This window comes from Arachis ipaensis, chromosome B6 (assembly GCF_059453495.1).
Source record: "Arachis ipaensis isolate K30076 ecotype BB chromosome B6, ASM5945349v1, whole genome shotgun sequence".
NCBI lineage: Eukaryota > Viridiplantae > Streptophyta > Magnoliopsida > Fabales > Fabaceae > Arachis > Arachis ipaensis.
Genome location: NC_142441.1, coordinates 152,323,395 through 152,343,866, shown reverse-complemented (window position 1 = coordinate 152,343,866; position 20,472 = coordinate 152,323,395). Strand labels below are relative to the sequence as shown.

Sequence of the window (20,472 nt, the reverse complement as noted above, 5' to 3'; positions counted from 1 at the left end):
TGGTTTTTTAAAATGGTTTGATTTGGATTTTTTTAAAATGGTTTGGATCTGGTTTTTTGTCCACCCCTATAATAATAATATATATTAATTGAAATCAACGGTCAAAATAATTGAAAAATCCGTGTTTTTGATACACTTGAAATTCAAAATAAAATAAACACTCCTCAATGGCCAACTATTGAAGTTTTAATTTAGTGCACGTTTGAAAAACCATTTAGGGGTTAGAATTAATTCCCATTCGTCCATAATTTTGTCCAATTTAACCATCCTTGGTTTTTCTCAATTAGAACGAATTTTAGACACACCACCAAACAATTATGGAACCAATTAACAGCCAATTAGTGCTGCTAAAAATTCTAATTTTTAAAAGGAAGAACGATAAATAAAAAAAATCATCAATCTATATAAAACTTATCCCTACAAAATAATTTAAGACAAAAGAGCTCATATAGTAATCAAAATAAAAAGATTGAGCAGCTACTCGTCCGCTTAAACAAGTGTCGGAGGTTCAAATCCCGCGTTGTACATGCAGCAATTCATTGGCCAGCAGCAGACCCTTAAATGGAACTGAGATCTGTGACAGATTAATTTTTGACCGGTCAAGTTTAAAAATACCGTGGAAAATCAAAAAAAGATTGAGCAGCTACAAAAAAAGGATGGTGGTGTGGGGTAGAACAGTGGAAGTGGATAGAAGAGTGTTAAAAGGCAATTTGAAAATAGAAGAGAAGGATATTTTTAGTGTTTCCTTTAAAAAGACATGTACAATGAATAAGTTGGTATATATTGGACAATTAAATTGTGTTTGATATGTTTGAAATTATTTAACCCTTTGCATGTTTTTCTTTAAACCACTTATCTAAAAAATTTAAACTAATATATATATATATATATATATATATATATATATATATATATATATATATATATATATATATCTTACTCTTTTAGTGTTTTAGGTTTTATACACATGGATCATCCATAACCATTAACCACCCCTTTTTCTATTCCTACATTCATAACGTGCTTAGCAACATTACATATACCATTACATTAATATGCACTAACATGCTTATTAATCTATATTTTTTGTTAATCAAATAATAATAGTAAATCTATGATTAGCTAAAATAGTAAATAATTTATTGTTTTAATATAAGATCTTGTGTCAAGTCTTAGAGATGTTAAAATGTTTTTATTGATACAAATATGAATAAGGGTCTTTTTTTTAAACGAAAAAAATAAAAATAAAAATAAAAAAAGTATACACTAAAACCCTTCTTATCTACAATAGATTCCTAAGTTAAATTTATCTGTCAAAAACGTTAAAATTCTGTTAGACAAAATTAACCCTACAAAAAAACTAGATTTATTACTCTTCTCAACCCATTGTATCAATAATGTCCCACATTTAAGATCATTAAGGTAGCGTTTGGTGGAGAGATAGAGACGGAAAGACTGAGACTGAGAGACAGAGACTAAGAGACAGAGATTGAAATAAATTTCAGTATTCTGTTTGGTGCAAAATGGGAGACAGGAATTGAAACAAAAATGGAACTCTAATTTAATTTGCACAAAGGGTAAAATTGAAAATAATTAATTGAAATAAAAGTATTTTAGGTATAAAATGTTATTAAAGTTTTAGTTTCCATCTCTAAAAATTTCAGTCCCCTCTGTCCCTACTTTTTGGAGGTACTAAAATACTGAAATTTTAGAGACAGAGACAGAAATTTTAGTACCAGTCTCTGAACTAACAAACACGATACTGAGTCTCAGTCTCTCCGTCTCTGTCTCAGTACCTCAAAACAAACGCTACCTAAGGGTGGGTATCATTGAAAGGGGAAAAAATACTACCTAAATATTACAAATAGACAAATACTTTGATTTTCGAATCATCTAGAAGTGAAAAATATAACATGTAACTTAAGAAAGGGATGGGAAGATTTGCTATGTAATTAATTGAGCCTAAAGACTAAAAGGGCCTACAAAGGGTGCTGCAATAGAGAGGATTAACACTAAATTACCATTAGAAGACACATAGAAGTTAACACAATCCGAGAATAGCATACAATACACACATCATGAGGAACTATGTCTCTGCCATAAGACTACTAAGTTCTGACCTGTTTTAAGGTACATTACACTTCCAACAATAAATTACACTAATTCAAGATAACACGAAATATCCACAAAGATGGGATAACAAGAGAGGTTCTATTATATTTGGATGGCCTTTAAGGCCTTTTTCTTACCAGTTACCACTCTTTTTGGCTGATCCTGCAGCTCTCACTTGTGTCAAAGGCTTAATCTCCTCAACAACTCTGAAAATGTTGACATCCAAGATCAATGTGTTGTTCATCAGGCCTCCGGGTTTGAAAACACACACGTCGTACTCTTCCAGGTTGTTATCCAGGGTAAAGCGTTTCCACCCTCCGCTCAGTCCTCCGGTGTTTCTAGGGTCCACTTATTCGGGAGCTACTGGTAACAACAAAAGATAAAACAATTAGTTTAGGAGCAATAGATAGAGTAAAAACCAATCGCACCCAGGTCTGATTGGAATCTGTTTTCATTTCATTTTTTCCCCTTTGTTTTTCAGAAATTGTTGGAGAAAAAAAAAGCTGAATTCAATGAAAATGATAAATCATATCTTTTGTTTCATATTTCCCTTCACAAAACCTTGAAAACCAAAAACATTAAAAAATAAAAAGTGAAAACAGAAAAAAAGAGGCCCAAGTTTCACAAGAAAAGAAGGCTACTCAGGATAGTATATATTAAGACCAAAGTTTAAATAACCGGTTTAGTATTGGGATAAAACTGAAAGCAAAAACTCATGGCACATTAGAACCTAAACCAAAAACAAATCCTAACAAGGAAAGCTGAGGAGGCAAATTATTACCACGAAGAATCTCTTATAAACATGCGTTGGTCGCATGACAACACCAGAGGCTGTCATCGGTACATGTTGCCTTAGCCATCTGAAGGGTACTATTCATCTCTTCTTCAGTGACAGGCCTCCTCTGTGAGACATAATTCATAATTCCCACCCTCACTTTTACCCGCGGAAGCAGGTTCAGGATGTGCATCTGCATCTGTTAATATGAGCAACAGTAAGGTATCATATCATTAAACAGCTAAAATACTAATTCAAATTGAAATAAACATTTGCAAAGAACCTAATTCTCAAGAAAGAGCAGCTGTTACTATTCGGATGGTTTAAGTTTCACCAACGCCACTTAATAGGGTAATGCTTAGACTGATGTATAGATGTAATCTCACACCATTAAAAATATTATTGATGGTCAATTGATGATTATAAAACACTAAAATTACTGGCCTATCAATCCTCACAAACAAATGTGAAAACACATAATTGCCATTTTTAGTTATTCCTTGTAGAAGAAGGTTCTTGGTAACCTGATTGCGAACAAGGCATTAGGCCAAAACTAAAAAAAAAAAAAATTAAATTGTCAGCTGCAAATTTAGAAATACTAAGAAGGTTAGGTGAAATTTGAGGAACTATCATAAGATTATTCAATAAACATTAGGGTAAAATATTATTAATTTTTTAAACACAATATACCTATATTATTTAGAATAACCATCCGATATCTGGAATAATAAACATCTAATATCTATTAAATCGAACCTTCTTAAACTTCATTATACACATTGTACAGATATTCCATTAGCTCTTGTACTCTCTCAAGAAGAAGAACATCGAATCACTACCCCAGCGCCACCTTCTTCGATGGCTGCATCAAAATTGAGCTTGTAGCCAATAATGCTCCTTTGGTTGCCTTCGTTACCGGCGGATGTATCGGTATCCGCTATCCTGTCCAGCGTGGCCGCCGCCACGGTCACTGCCGCATCCTTCTTCTCAATCTACAAGTCTCACCTCCTCCGCCCGCACAAAGAGAATCTCATAACACTCCATCAAGAGCAACCCAAACGCAATCCTCGTGGCAAGATCCTGTTCGTTTCGCAAATCGGATTTTCAACTGCAGAAGCCCTAGCGAAGAGCCTCTGCGATTTGTTAGAGTCGAAAGGCCTCGTTTTGGAGGTCGTAGATGCTCGGACTTACGATCCCGAAGACCTACCCAAGGAGAACCTCATCCTCCTCCTTCATTCAACTTCGCATAACCAACCTCCCCTACCGTTCGCCGACAACAGCAAAGGAGCAAAGGACTTCGCTAGTTGGCTCTTGAAAAACGCGGAGAGCTTTGGGATCGGAGCGGTTGTTGTGAAGACTTGCGATTTCACTGCATTTGTGGTGGGCAAAAGGGATGGTAAGAATTTGATGGCTAAGGCCGTCAATCATATTAGGGATTTGGATCATGTTCAATACGGTTCTGATTTTGAAGAGTGGTGGGGAAGCATTGTTGCGACGGTTTCGGGAGAAGTTGCTAATGGCATGTGCAGGGAATCTGAACCTGAGGTAGATTTCTGCATGCTCTTATCCTTTATATGTTACATGTATATAATTTTTGGTTTCATATCCCATCTCTCTGTGAATTTAACCTTCATTTAAGGGTTTGACGATAGCCAGGGTACGATTTATTATCAATACTTACACTACTGAAATGCTTTCTATTTGATAGATAATTGTTTTAAACTGGTGATCTATTTTTCTCCTAAATATTATGATTGTTTTCTTAGTTACAGGATGATGCTGGTTGTTGTGATCCAAAACGCATATATATGTTGGTGGAAAATCTGTATGATGGATTTAGAAGTAGAACCTACAGGCGCAGGATGTTAACTATCAGTGAGGCCAACTTCATGAAGAATGGAACTGTTGATCTTGAAGACGGAGGTCCTGTAACTGTCAAATGGCCTCTTCCACATGGTGGAACAAGCGATTCTAGTTTACCATTATCTGAAAAATTTTGTTGTTCCGTTGGTCTCAGCTTGTTCTTTCTTGGTGACCGGGATAAGGATATTGAAAGGCAACTGGATTTTGATGGCGCTAGAAACATTTGGTGCCTCAAGTATGATGGTCATACTTGGATTTGGAGTTTATGCAGAACCATCCTTTTCCCCCACCAATTGCGCCCCATAATAATTCCATACGATGGCAAATTGTGCTGCATTGGTGATTATTGGGTTGATATCTACAACCTAAAATCAGAATTTTGGGAAAAGAGGGAAGTGCCCGGCATGCGCTTGAATCCTCACTCTTACTTTTTGTGGGAAACCCTCATTGTGTTGTATTCTTTTGATGATGTGAATCAATGGCTCATGTCATATGATTTGAATGCCAACATTTGGAGCCCCATTGAGTGCAATTTTCCGCCGTTTTGTGATTACAAAGCTGGTAGGAAACTCGTTCGTCTGGGTTGCAGTGATTTTCTTCTTATTATTGATGTTGTATCTATTTGGTGCATCTATGACTTGTCTAAGAAGAAACCCGTGGCAGTTGTGCATGTGAATGATTTGGATGAGATGGGGATGGTGTCTAACGTTTTTTGTTGTCACCACACAAGCAAAGAAAGTCTGATCTATGTCTTTACTAGTACAGATCAAATGGATATTAAAAGGGATATAGACCGTCCAAATCAATATATTACCATTGTTCCTTATGCCAGAGTCAAGCTCCAAACCGAGGGTAATTTTTCTGCTAAGGTTGAATCTAAGGGTAATCTTAAAGTTGGTCCCCATCTGAAGTACTATGTGTAAGCATGCACCTTTCTCTTCTTACTGTTCTTTCTATTATTATAATGTCTCAATTAATTCATGACCCTATCCATTGTGGACAGGTTTGCTGCTGTAGACCAAGACATTAAAGGGAAGACTACCGTAGCATAAATGTTGCTGTTAGGAATATGTTTTCTTGAACAGAGTAGATTAGGTTGTATTATTCTTATCACATAGTTTTAAGACGAGTTACTTTTTTGTCTCTCTTATGATGAGGATTGAGGTTATTCAACAACTTTTCCAATTTCACACTCGTTTTTTAATTATGTTTTATTTTATTTTACTTTTTATTATCAATTAGATTGGGACAATCTTGATCTCTATAGTCAAATGTAATGACTTTTGGAGTTAGCTAGTACTCAAAATATTCATAGCAATTTTATTGGTTTATGTAGGGAGGGATATTAATCCCAGAGCTTTATGATCTTTTGAAAACTCCTGATTTCTTTGGATTCTTGAGGAACAAATTTTGGTTTGATCCAGTCGTTGCTTCACAAATCAGCATTGCAGATGTTTATTAGAATGCTTCAATTTAATGGCATTTTACGTTTCTTAACGGACAATTTGACACTTTAAAATTGTTAATTAAGATACAAATAAAAACCCTTCTGTTAATTTTTTTTATTTGAATAATTTTGAAAGAAAAGTTAACATTAGTTTCTTTTTTGTATTATTTGATCATTGTTAAGTTTCAAATTGCACACCCTAAAAATTTAAATTATAAACTACATGTTAGCCAAAATTGAGAAAGGTTAATATTGAAGAAAACTTATTTGAAGTGACAGCTTTCTTATTCTTATAGTAGTGTTTCTCCAAAATTTTTTTTTTTTGTCTAATTTAGCAGTTAGAAAGACCACCCTCTTCTGTCTAAAAAAAAAACTTCTAATGAAAAAAATATAAAATAAAAAAAAAAAACACAATTGAGTGTAAATAATCCAAAATATACTTTAGATATTAGATATCTTCCAATATATATATTTGAAGGTGAGATATTTTTTATTTTTTCCCCTCCAAGTGTCTTGGAGATATTTTAGCTGAATTTTTTGTACTTTGCAGCAGGTTCCTTGATTTTCATGAATTAAAAAAAAATTATTAAGAACTCCTTAGGGTTTATCTCCTTTTACTCTCTTAAATTATTTGCATTGGACTTTGATATATATTCTGTGGGCTCTTCCCATTGTAATTTGTCTAATTTTAATGTGCACTTAGATTTAAAGAATAATAATATATATTTCAAAATCAACCTTTAGTATATGTAACTAAGAAATTCTTCCTCCACTACAATTTCTTTTTAATAAAAACATAAATAAAAAAGAAAACAAATAAATCATAATAAGTGCATATGCTTTTAGATGTAACCAAAGTCTAAAACTATGCAATAAACTAATAATACATCTTTAAAATCAGCTAAAAGGCCATAATTTAATTGCCAATTGTTTCCTCAATAAAGGTGGGACTATATTACGTGTATATTAAAATTAGCTATTAAAATAGTCACTAATATAAAATATATATTAGAATATAAATATGTATTAAAAAATAAATTAAATTACACATATATTTATATATAAATAGATTAGTAAATAATTTTAGTATACGAAAAATATTTTCTAAATTCAAATTATTGTCAAATAGTACAAAAATATAGGAAAATTTTGAAATAAAAAAAATTCTTATACAAATTCTTACTGTTTTCGTGTATATAATTATTTTTTTATGGAATTTTTATTTTTTTTTCTTATACAAATTCTTGTCTTCTATTTTTTTTTTTTTTGTACTTTATTTTTGCTGTGTACAAATTTTTTTATTGTTTGTTTAGTTCTGTTAAAATTTATAATTATGATAGTTGTATATTATGTTTATCATTGAGATTTTTTTAAAATATAAATTATTCACCCTACTAAAAAGACAAAGTAAATAAAAAATTAACTATAATTATCAATAGAGTGATATCAAAGTAACATTTATAATCCAAAACAGTACTAAATAAACCAATATTAAATAAATTATTAGTAATCAAATTTAATAAAATATATTTTATTCATATACTAATTATTTATGTTTTTGATATAAAATGCATTTTGTCGATTTCTTATGCTAATTTTAATTCAATAAATAAATATTAATTTTGATTATAAACTTGATTAATTCAAATAACTATTTAAATTCATATTTTTTTTAATAATTTTTTATTTAAAAATAATTTTAAGTAATATAATCTAAACAACTTCTTAGTTTACTACAATTCATTTTAATATAAAAACTTGATAAACATAAACTACGCTAATTTCATCTTACTTTTAATCTTTTATGCAACCTGGTACTTATAAACTTCAATTTAAACACACATTTAGTAATAATAAATTATTTTTTATAATTTTAGTTAAAAAAAAAAAAAACCTTTATAACTCTATAGTTAATACTACCTCACATATATTTTAATCACTTCATCTTTGTTCAATAATGCAACAAAAAAAAAAAAAAAAAAACCTTAGTATAAGTCCAATTATTTTATCAAATTGTTACTGAACCATAAAAAAATCCAAGATCATAATCATCTTCATTAATGCATGAGTTGAGATCATCTAATTAATTATCTCATGTACCACTCTCTATAGTTGCAGAGTCATCTAGAACTTTACCAACAAGGTAAATTCTTTCAGCATCAACTGAAAATTTTTTCTTTCAGCACTATAATATTGGCCAAAAATAAATCATGTAGCAAGGTCATAAATTTGTTGACTAACATCAACAAATTCTGCCAAACAATTATTTTGTTCCTATAATTGTTAACCTTAGCAGCAGAATATACGGGTGAATAAAGAAAAAAGTTTAGCTAACATGTGTAGTTTATTTTTTTAGTTATTAGTAAAGTTTTGGTATAATATTTAGTTATTATATTTTATAATATTTTTTAAAATTATAGGAGCGAGAAAATATGTGGCAATACATCTCTTTATTAAAATATACAATATAAAAAAGCGTATTGTCAATACATAGAGGTATATTATTCTACTCTTATAATTTTAAAATTAAAAATATTATAAACTATAACAATTAAGTGTTATATTAAAGTCTTTTCTATATTCAAAGAAATTAGCTAATATGTATTTTAAGAGTATATGACAAATTTAATATTTATAAAAAAATTTAAATATTTTTATTTAATAAATATAAAATAAATATATTAAAAATTTAAATTTTTTATATTTTAAAAACAAACTTTTTTTTATAATTTTAACATGTATTTTTAAGGCACAATATAAATAAATTCTAAAAAAAATATTAAATTTTTTTTTGTAGTATAAAACTTTATGAGCAATAAGAGACAAAAATTTAGCAGAATGGTGATGATGTGATGTTACGTAGTACCGAAATTTATGAAGTGTCACGGTGCAGAGAAATTTCTGGGTTCCAACTCATTGTCTGTGAAAACTGAAAAGCACAGGCACAAAAAATAATAATCATGGAGTGCGCAGACATTATTTATCTTTTGACAAAAATCATCTATGAATTATAAGAGAATTCAGATTCGTCATGATGATGAATGAGGATGATAACGATTAAATTTAAATGTACGCAAGTTGAATTTTGTACCGTATGTATAAAATCACAATTTTGACGTGATCTAAGTACTCAAGCATATTATTATTTTATTTAAATTTAAATAAATGAATCTGTCTGTCGGCTCATTTTTTTGGATATGCAAATTCTGTGTGTGTTGTGCATGGGTATAAAGGTGGGTGGTGCTAGCCATGAATGTGAGATAATTTTTTTTGAACCATAAAGTGAAAAAATTGAACTGTCCGATTTCTTTGTTAAAAAAATTATGAACACAAATCGAATGGTCCGATTTGTGTAAGAGAGAAAATCGGAGGGTCCGATTTGTATTTTTAATTTTTTTTTATTTTGAAAACAAAAATAGGATGGTCCGATTTTATTATTAAATTTTTTTTAATCATTTAAAATACAAATCGGACGGTCCGATTTGTGTAATGCAATTATTTTTAATTGTTTAAAATACAAATCGGACGGTCCGCTTTGTGTAATGCAACTTTTTTTAATTTTTCAAATACAAATCGGAGGGTCCGATTTGCTCTTGACACCACACTTACGCAAAACAGTCATACACTTCATAACTGTGTCCTACACCATTCCTCCTTCCATATTTAAATTAAAAAGTGTCTGTCTAAAGTCAACCACTAATTTTATATATATTTACTTTTTTTCAGTAAATAGAGGGTTGTTAATGAATTAATGGAGTAATTCTTTGTCTTTTTTCTTTCCATTATCAGTTCAATGATGTGGCAAAAATACATAATTTCGATTTGTATGATTTTTTTCATTCTTGTTATTTTTATAATAGATACTATTTTAATTTTAATATTTTTTAACAATTAACACATATTTTTATTTTTATTTAAAAAATAATTTAAATATATAACTAATTAATAACTATACTTTTTATGTAAGTGTCGAATATTTTGTGTATAAATCATGTTATTTATTTTCATATACCAATTGTGGGCCATTTTGTAGAGCTTATGAAAGTGTATAAATCAACAAAATACGACTTATTAGGCCCACTACAAAGTATTTAATGGGCCAACTCATAGAAGATAGAAATAAGCAATGAAAAATATCCAAAGGATGAAGGTTCCGAAAAAAAGAAAGAAAGAAGAAAAACTGAAAAAGTGTTGAGAGTTTTAATTTATGTTAAATAGAAAAATAAGGTTTTAAATTTTTTATATTTTTATTTTTTAAAAAAATAACACACATATTTAAGTTTTTTCTCATTTTAGTATTAGAAGGATAATTAAAAAGATGAATTCGAATTCTTAATCATAATTCAACAAAATAAATACAAAAAAGAATTTTTAGTTTAGGGCTACTCCTTCTAAGAAGATAAGTAGTGAGATTTTAAGATAAGAAAAAAAAGTGGAAACTCAGGTACAGTCGACTTCATGTGAAATTGATAGCTGATAGTCGTTAGATGATTTGACAGATTTGACTAAATTTTCATCTAACGGCTCTCAACTATCAACTTCACGTGAAGTCGATTGCACCTGAGTTTTCACGAGAAAAAAAGATTGAAAATATTGCACGGACTATTTTTTTTTGAGGTGTATAGATCCCTTTAATTTCTTTCCCTTTAAATAAATTCTATTTTTTTTGTCACTAACATAAAAATTGGTGATAATTTTCCTTGGTAGAGATAATATGATGAGAACAATATTGTGATGATAGTGTGGCATAAAACTTTACCCACATGTCCAAAATAAAAATTCCCAAATGGGTCCTCTGATCTCTTTTGCCTAAGTATAAGCCATGGTCCATGGCCTTCTCTTCTTCCTTTTTATTCTTACACTCTTGGCACTGAAAATGACATCAAAGACAAGACATGAAACTCTTTGGACTCAAGCATATGTTTTGTAGCAACATTTTATTATCCCATTTAGTTCCATGCATCTATCTCTCTCTTTCTAAAATTTATAAAAAAAAAAAAAAGGGGGATGATGTACTATCAATACAAAATCATTAGTAATTCACATGGAACAATAATAATTACTTAGCTTCATCATCATAATATATGTAAGCTAGTTGTTGTTGTAGTAGTACTACTACTATTTTTTTAGTGACAAGGAAATTAATTAGTGATTAGTCAATTAATTAATTGATTAACATTTGAGAAGGGTTAATTCTACTCTTGATGACTCCTTTTGATGTTCCTTTTCCCAATTTGGCCTTCCAAGGGTGAATTCAAGATCAAGCATCAACTCATCAGAACTTGACAATGGAGTAGAATCCAACTTATTCTCCTTCATGCAATTAGACATGCCCCCACAATTGTGCTCTTCCACCTATTTAACATAATATCTATATATTAGTTTAATAATCAATATTTATACATGTCCAATTTTATATCATCACACATAAAATATCTAGTTAAGAACTCCCTCCAATATGAAGTTATCATTTATCTCTAAAATTTCAATTTTTCACAAAAATAACTTTCTAGTTAAGTAAAATTGGGTAACATTATTTTCTAATTAATATATAGTAACTTTATATAACCCATTTTGACAATCCTATTATCCAAAACAGTTTTTTGTTTATTATCACTTCAACATTTTTGAATTACTTTTTAATTTATATACACATTTAATTAAAATTGAATAATAATTAAGGGTAAAGTATATTTTTTGTTCCTAAAGTTTGACAAAAGTTTCAAAAATACCCTTAAGTTTTATTTTGTTTTAATTTTATCCCAAAAGTTTTTTATTTGATCAAATATACCTCTAATGACTAATTTTTCAACAAATTTAAGACCGATTCAACAACAATTTCATAAGAACAACCTCTCAACACAAGCAAATCAAGCATAATTTTCATGCATTATTGTTAGATTAGTCTTAATTTTTTTGAAAATTCATCCGTCGATGATATATTTGATGCAAATCGAAAACTTTTGGGACAAAATTAAAACAAAATAAAATTTAGGGGTATTTTTAAAACTTTTGCCAAACTTCAAAGACAAAAAATATACTTTGCCCATTAATTAATGATATAAGAAAGAGTAATAATATATAGCATTATTTTTTATTTAAGATTTATCACCAAGTATATATATAATAATAATTAAAATAAAAAATAACACATGTAATGAAAGGTATAGCAACACTAGAAGCCACATGAAAGGTCCAGTTTCTGACCCAATTTGTCTCAACTTACCATGGTTTCATATCCCTTTGTATGAGAATCCGTCAAACCAATTTGGGGTTTTTGTCTACTATTGTTTGTATTTGCCTCCATTATTGATGATTGCCATGACCTGATTTTGAGTTCATAACATTATTATTAGTATTAGTATACATAGTAAAACTTGTTATAAACCAACAAATCAAACTGTTACTCCAATTTAGAACTCAATTCATCAGATAATTAGGTAACCAAATTAAAGCAATACTCCAAATTATTCAAAATTATCCAAATCTGTATGTATAGTATAATTAAATGGCATTGCTAACACTTTATTATAGATAGGTTTTTAATGGTTAGATAGTAGCAATAATTATAGAGGTCAACATCTAAATAATGTTAGCATCAATTTCCCAAAATAAAACTTTTATTGGGAAGAAAAACAATATGTTAAAATTTTTAATGGAATATTAATATATGTTAGAAAATCAAATTAAATTATGCTAAGCAAGTGAATGCAAAACATGAATTTATCCAATATAATGTCCTTCATTCATATTTCATAGCATGCATGGAGGATGTTTACTAATAATTCCTCTGAAAAAATTAACGAGTAAATAAACCACACACAATCCTTGGCAATGAAATTATAAATTTATTAGGGTAAAGTATATTTTTGTCTCTGAAATTTGATAAAAAATTTAAAAATATTTTTAAATTTTAGTTTATTTTAATTTTGTCCCAAAAATTTTCAAATTGCATCAAATATATTTCTCACAGCTAATTTTTTAAAAAATTAAAAACCAATTCAACAACAATTTTATAAGAACAACTCTTAATACAAACAAATCAAGCATAATTTTCATGTATTATTGTTAGGTTGGACTTAAATTTTTTGAAAATTTAGCCATAAAAAATATATTTGATGCAAATTGAAAATTTTTAAAACAAAATTTAAACAAAATAAAATTTAAAAATATTTTTAAATTTTTTGTCAAATTTTAAGGACAAAAAATAAATTTTATCTAATATATTAAAATAAAAAGGAAAATAATTGTACTAATAAATATAACACATTGAGATTTGGATCAATTGTTAGACTTTTTTGATAGACACATTGGAATCAATACATTGACGATCAAATGTAAAAAAGCATCATTAGGGCTCACATATAGAAAATGACCACCCACAAACCTATGGGGAAAAAAATAAAATAAATTAAATTAAATTAAAACCTAGGTTATTGCACGTCAAAATCTATGTATTGGTAGAGTTTCTCGTCATTAATTTTGGAGTTTGAACTTTGAACCCCGAAATCAAAAAGATAAGAACAAAGGCAAATTAAACATAAGTTGAAAACAATAAACACTACTATTAAAGGGAGAAAAAACCAAACACGAGGCATTTGTGAATATTTGTGCATGTATACTAGTTGAACCTAGCTAGCGGTAATTCACTTGCTAGAGTTTTATATACTTTTATGTTCACATTAATTTATTTGTAAAGTCAACATGGACCAAATTAAAGAGGCAATCAAGGATGAGAAATCGTTATTAATTAGATGCTTAACAAAAAGTGATGTATAATAATGTTCTCTAGCTTTGTTTTACTACACTTAGAATGTTTGTCTTCTTAAGCATTATTGGAGTTATTTGCACATACATCTTAAAAATAAAATCAAAGGCATATATATGGGAAAAAATGATGTATTTTTATGTAATAGCAATATGAAAAAAAAAAATTACACAAATATTAAATTAAATATTATTGAGTAAGTAAAAGTTGTTAATTTTTATGTTTATTATTTATGTCAAAGAGTTTAATTTCGATGCATTAACAGTGTAAAATATTTTATACAATTATGTAATCACAACCGTTTTTTTTAAATGACCATTCACGTGATCAATGTAAAAGATAGTTATTTTTGCTGAAACGACATTATCTGATTGAATACACATGTAAAATGATTTTATACTGACAGTCTATCAAATTAAATTCTTCTTAGAAATTTTTTTTTTCCTTTTTTAAAAAGGAAAACATGATATTATATAAGTTTATAAAATATAAACACACATTTTTTTAGACGTGCATAACATTATTTTTGAAAAACAAAATAGGCAAACAAGATATTAATTATTATTCACCTTTGGGAATAATTTTGTGGTGGATGTGGTAAATTATTTGGTCTATCATCATGAGAAGCTGAAACTCCATTATTGGCATGCAAATGAGCAACATTATTAATCCTTGGCATTGGGATTAAACCCATATCTGTCTGGCCATGACCTGAAAATTTTTCCATCAACATTAAAAGCCAATGCACTTGCTTTATCAGACACATACAAATTAAAGCTTATCAATAATTCACATGAGAACTAATTGAAGTGCCAGTCCTATAATATATATGTCCCTTCCAAAACCACCTTTTGTTTTTAAGGGGAAACACTACTATATAGTACTATGCTACTTATCTAGAGAGGGGTAAAAAAATCATGGAGTTTCTCTGCCACACTAAAGATCACAAGCAAAGAGAATAACAATAATGATAGTATTGGAAGATATGAAGAAAATATTTTATATATGGGGTCCCTTTGAGAAGGATCACACACAAATTCATGAAATTATACCTGTGCTTTTGTCAGTGCTCTTCACTGTTCTATACATCTACAAGAACACACCAAATTAAAATAACAATTAAAATAATGATTTAATTTGTATTTATTATCAAATAAAAAAAATTATACACTCATCTAATTAATATATCAATCATGTTAAGTGTACATTATATTAAAATCGATCACCAAAATTAACTACTAAAGTAGAATACAGATTCAAATACAAAAAATATATTAAAAATAATATTTTTATTGTGAAAATAATATTTTTAGTAGTTAATTTTAATGTGAAAATAATATTTTTATTAATATATATTATATATCAACAAAAATATTTTACTTAATTATTTATTATTATTTTAAAGGTTCAAATATAAAGATAAATATATTAATTAATTAAATAAGAGCGGTGAATCATAATTAAATTTTTAAAATAAAATAATATATGAAAATAAAAAATTAAAATATAATTATTTATGTGTCTTTTCTATTCGTTTAAAATTTTGAGATAAAAAATTTCATTATATTATATCAATTTCTATAATCGAAAGCTCTAGAGTTTAATCTAGGTTAATTTTCAAATTAAAAAAAAAAAGAAAATCTATATAAAATTTAAACAAACTAAAAGAAATTCTTGTAAAAAGATACATATTAGAAATATATTCAAGCAACTATTTTATCAAGTTAAATTAAAAAAAAAGTAAAATATGAGAAGAAATAAAAAGTTTCCAGAGGGTTAAGATTATTAGATTTCCCATCTAGATACCCTTTTGTCCTTAGTCCTTGTTTCTATACCTTGCCCACTACTGGAGGCAACTAACCAAAACAACAAACAATATAGTCCCTTTTTCTTTTCAATTTTCATTTGTGTCTAAATTTGAAAATCAAAAAGAGGAAAAATACGGATACATAGCTCATCATCATAATAAGAAAGAAAGAAAGAAAAACAATGGAGATAGACAATGGAGATATGGGAATAGTGAAGGCCACACATATATATATACCTGTAAGTGACTTTTGACGTGTGCTAGGGTTAGATCCTTAACATTCATTAACTCTAAAACTGACTTTGGTGTTGCCCCTGCAATAATACAATAATGTTGACATCACAAACCCCCTCAAAAAGTTTCATCTTATATATGGAGAACTAATAACCTTATTAACATCAAAGATGAAACTATATCTTTATTTTCTTTTTTTCTTTATCTAGTACATCTGTAAATCAAGTATTGATCTAAAAACGTATTATTATTATATTTTTTTGTTATATTTATAATAAGAAGAAAAAAAAGATTATATATAAGAGATTATATTTTTTTATCTTGTGCATATAGCAATTTATTTGTCCAGCGGCAGATTTTTAAATGGAGCTCCAATCCATGACGGATTAGTCCTTGGTACGTCGGATTGGAGGATACCGTAGACAACAACAAAAAATTGAGTAGATCGTGTGTAAAATTTATCAATGATAACATGGCATCATTTTTTCCCCACAAATAATAATAATAATAATAATAATAATAATAATAATAATAATAATAATAATAATGATGATGATGATGATGATGAAATTATTACTTACTTTCATGGCCACCAAGGAGTTGAACAGCATGAACAAAATGGGCATGGAGGGTTGTTGTCCATCTCATCCTAGGTGCTCTCACGCTCCTCTTGACTCCATTAATGACCCTGGAGCTTCTCTTGAACTCGCGGCCATAGATTTGAGGTTGGAAATGGTGGTGATTGTTAAAGCTTCTAGAAAGTCCTTGATGATGATGATGGTAATTATTCAAATCTAAGGTCAATGTAGGTTCATGATGAAGAAGGTTGAGGTTGTTGTTTTCATGGCTTAAGTCACTTGCACTTCCACAACTACTACCACCTGAATCTGAAGTAGTTGAACTAGTACTTATATCATTGTAAAGAATTTTCTTCCTACTACTTAGGAACATGTTCATGTTCATGTTGTTGTTGTTGAGGTTGTTGTTGTTTTCGGAATCTGAAACACCAACACATGGAGGGCTTATGTTTAAGGACAAATCTGGTCCTTGAAATTTAGGGGGTGATGATGCTAACAAGGTTTGCATTATTGATGGAAGAGAATTTGTCAACATGAAGAACAATAATTCAAGATGCTAATAGAAAAAAAAAAGAGAGAATAATAGAGAGAAAGATCTCTACTTGCTAGGTTTGTTAGAGAACTAATAAGTGTATATATGAAGTGGTAATAATTATATATAGAGATATAAATTAAACAACACAAATTAAAAGAGGAAAAAAAAGGGGGGATGAGAGAGAGAGTAGTTAATTAATTAATTAATTAATAGGAATTTAAAAAAGTAAAAATGATGATGAAGTAAATATAGTAAGAATGGTTGAAAGTTGAATTGATTATATGATGATGAGTGAATGATGATTTGCATTGGTTTTGGAGAGAAAAAGATAGGCTTTTGAAGGATTCAAGTGAGTCTAGATATATAGGGTTGAAACTTGAAAGAAAGGAGTGCATAAATGAATTAAAGCATGTTAATAAAGAGGAAGAGAAGTAGTAGTGAGTTTATTTGTGGAAGGTGAGGGATTAGTGTTGAAAGTAGCATATGTATGAATGCAGAGATAGAGAAAGAAGAAAGAGAAAGAGGAGAAAGATAATGGAGTGAGAGAAAAGGAGAGGCTATTGCCTTAAGGTCCATTTTCCCTTATCTGTAATATAGTACACTGCAGGTGTAATTTAATTCCAAGATTTTTTGTTTCATACTTCTAGATTTAGTAGTAGTAGTAAACTACAGTACCCCTTCTCATAAAAAACAAATTATTACATATTATGTATATATAACAAAATAATTTCTCAAAATCACAATATATTATTATTATTATTTTTTTTTTTAACAAAAAATATGGAGACTCGAATCCGCAACCTCTTAATTGAATATGAGAAGACTATGCCATTTGAACTATTGCTTCTTGGCATTATTATTATTATTATTATTATTATTACGCTAAGCCAATTGGACGGAATTGGTTCTCTTCTGCACGGGCTGCGGAGGGATAGCGGCACGCGGTTAGGCTGTGGCGGTATTGGCGTGGGGTGCAGCAGCGTGCACAAACAGGGGCATTTAGGGATGGCAAAATTCCCCGAGACGCGGGGATCCCTGCGGGGACTGCCCCGAATGGGGATCCGATTGTGGGGAATTTTCCCCGCGGGGATGGGGATGGGGGACAAAATTCCCCCGAAGCAGGCGTGGGGACCCGAGCGGGGATCCCCGCCCCGTCCCCACTATTCCCCGAAATTTATGAATTCCTTAAATTATCCTTAATAGTTTATTTCTCTTATATGTTTTTTAGTCATTTCTCACATACACATATATAGAAACCCAAAACTCCTAATCTTTATTTGCATAACCCTTCTTCAATTCAGAGATCCCTAAGGCTGTCCATACTCCATCTAACCTCTCTGCAGCCACCCCCTCGTCACTATTCTCACCGAATCGTCACACCTCACCGTGCCATCACCCTTATCGCGTCGTAATTTCTATTTGCAACGTTCTTTTTCATAACTCTGCTGTCGTGTCCATTCTCCTCTCTGTTGCCACGTCTCTTACCTCGTCCACTGCTTTGTCCTTTGACTCGTCGTTGCGTCCCCCTATTGCGTTATTTCGAGAGAAGTCACCATCGTATCATTTAGACTTTTTGTATAAAATCTTGCAGTTTTTGTATAAGATAGATACTTGCAGCTCTATTCATATGGAAATTAATAATTAGTTAGAACTATTATGTAGATGGGGAATGGGGTCCCCGCGGGGAATGGGGTCCCGTGAGGAATGGGGATGGGGAGCAATATTCCCCCACGGCGGGGAATGGGGCGGGGATGGGGAGCAAATCTGAGGGCGGGAATGGGGAGCAGGGAGGCATCCCCCGCCCCCGCCCTGCCCCATTGACATCCCTAGGGGCATTATGATGCATTGGAATGGCCGTTTCCGGCACTACGGCGAGTTTTGGGTGAGGATCAGAGATTGAGAGGTTATGGTAGAATTAGAAGTAATAGTACGTAACGTGAATGTATTTAATTGTTAATCCTAATTTTTTAAATTTTAAAAACTAAAATTAAATAATTAAAAATCTAATTTTTAACTTTTAATTTTTTTTAAAATTCATATGGTTTATAATCTTCATTGTCTATATTTTCTCTTATTATTTAGTGTTGTTGTTGTGTATAAAATTATTATTTTAAATCTTAATAAACAATTTAATCCTCATGTTTTTGTTAAGGAATAAATATGGGAATTTACTCCAAATTTAACATTTTATATAAAGGAGTGCATATAGATGTGAACTAAAAAATTTGAGATCTAAAATTTTGCATTATCTTATATATAACATTTCACACATCTTATTTAATTTAATTTGACTCATACTAATTGAGATCTAATATATAAAATAGTTACCAATATAAGTGACTAGGATAGAAAAAAAAGTTGACCTTATTAATTTTATTTAAGAGAGCCATTAATTTAATTTATTTTTATTTTACTAATTTTATTGAAAGTACAGGAAAATTTAATATTATAATTTTGAATGCATTAAATTGAAAAATGAGAGTGCAGTTAGCTAGCAGAAAGATATAAATGGTTGCTGCAAGGACTATGGTTGGAATTGGAGAATAAAGCCAAAAAGGGTACTATTCAATGGAATATTGGGATGGGAATTGAGTTTCTATGGTTTAATGTTGATGGATTGTGACCCATTAAAATTCCCTGCCCTCTTTTTGTTCCTATTCTTCTCCTTTTTAAAAAAAATTTAATTAATAAAATGTATTTTTCTTGAATTGGAATATTCTCTCCATTTGTATTTATGAAGGAGGATTGAGTGGCAGGGCCAAAATATCCCTGTTCTAAACCCTGATCATGACCCTCACCCTCTCCATTAATCACACTTCATCAACCTTCTCTTAAACATATAGCTCTGGAATACCTTGACCAATGTCCATTTTAGTACATAACCACCAAGGACTGTGCCTATATAGCCATCAAATATAGTTTTTGTTTTATATAATTATTTATGTATTTTTTTATCGACATAAATTTTTGAACAGTAGTTATATAAATGGTAAATTCTACCATATTTTCTGTAAAGTAATATGTAATTTATTCTATGTGATGTGTTATTTTTTAATTGGTTATTAGATTAATCATGATTAGATTATTTTATAATTAAATTAATTATTAAAATGAGTAATTATGTAATTTTTTAAAGTATTAAAAATTGAAACATGACTTTTTTTTTTCAAATTATTTACAGAAGATGTATTCTAACTCTCTGTAATGGCATTTGACTTTTCGCTCCTCCCCTATTCCTTCGTTCTCATCGCGCCTCCCAAGCAGCATCGCCTCCTTGATTGTAATAAAATTATAAGCCAACTGAATAACTTCAAAAAACTGATAGGGAGTTTCAAGAACGCAAAGAAGAGAAA

The 20,472-nt window shown here is 29.7% G+C and overlaps 2 protein-coding genes and 1 long non-coding RNA gene across 4 annotated transcripts; 1 reads left to right on the top strand and 2 right to left on the bottom strand.

Moving 5' to 3' along the window:
- Positions 1-2,001: 2,001 nt before the first annotated feature.
- LOC148563162 (uncharacterized) lies at positions 2,002-3,775 on the bottom strand. The gene is made up of 3 exons (XR_015885861.1): positions 3,644-3,775; positions 2,894-3,086; positions 2,002-2,475 (listed from the first exon to the last, which is right to left on the bottom strand). It is a non-coding gene; the product is annotated as an uncharacterized LOC148563162 (long non-coding RNA).
- On the top strand, positions 3,763-6,056 carry LOC107605713 (uncharacterized). 2 transcript variants are annotated; one of them, XM_016307680.3, is made up of 3 exons: positions 3,763-4,432; positions 4,660-5,669; positions 5,754-6,056. In XM_016307680.3, the coding sequence occupies exons 1-3, from the start codon at positions 3,779-3,781 to the stop codon at positions 5,800-5,802; spliced, it is 1,713 nt and encodes a 570-aa protein (XP_016163166.1). In that variant the 5' UTR covers positions 3,763-3,778; the 3' UTR covers positions 5,803-6,056. The 2 variants fall into 2 exon arrangements, with proteins under 2 accessions (XP_016163166.1, XP_016163165.1); XM_016307679.3 differs by having other exon boundaries at positions 3,775-4,432; positions 4,654-5,669.
- A 5,154-nt stretch (positions 6,057-11,210) lies between these two features.
- Positions 11,211-17,270, bottom strand: LOC107605712 (putative transcription factor KAN4). The gene is made up of 6 exons (XM_016307678.3): positions 16,588-17,270; positions 16,010-16,086; positions 15,018-15,054; positions 14,535-14,676; positions 12,424-12,523; positions 11,211-11,552 (listed from the first exon to the last, which is right to left on the bottom strand). The coding sequence occupies exons 1-6, from the start codon at positions 17,117-17,119 to the stop codon at positions 11,370-11,372; spliced, it is 1,071 nt and encodes a 356-aa protein (XP_016163164.1). The 5' UTR covers positions 17,120-17,270; the 3' UTR covers positions 11,211-11,369.
- Positions 17,271-20,472: the final 3,202 nt, after the last annotated feature.

Coding starts and splice junctions, on each gene's coding strand:
- LOC107605713 (XM_016307679.3), top strand. CDS start 3,779: ATGCTCCTTTGGTTGCCTTCGTTACCGGCGGATGTATCGGTATCCGCT. Junction 4,433..4,653: donor GCAGGGAATCTGAACCTGAG/GTAGATTTCTGC, acceptor TTGTTTTCTTAG/TTACAGGATGATGCTGGTTG. Junction 5,670..5,753: donor CCCCATCTGAAGTACTATGT/GTAAGCATGCAC, acceptor CATTGTGGACAG/GTTTGCTGCTGTAGACCAAG.
- LOC107605712 (XM_016307678.3), bottom strand. CDS start 17,119: ATGTTGACAAATTCTCTTCCATCAATAATGCAAACCTTGTTAGCATCA. Junction 15,055..16,009: donor ACGTCAAAAGTCACTTACAG/GTATATATATAT, acceptor GTGTTCTTGTAG/ATGTATAGAACAGTGAAGAG. Junction 14,677..15,017: donor GAGCACTGACAAAAGCACAG/GTATAATTTCAT, acceptor AAAAATTTTCAG/GTCATGGCCAGACAGATATG.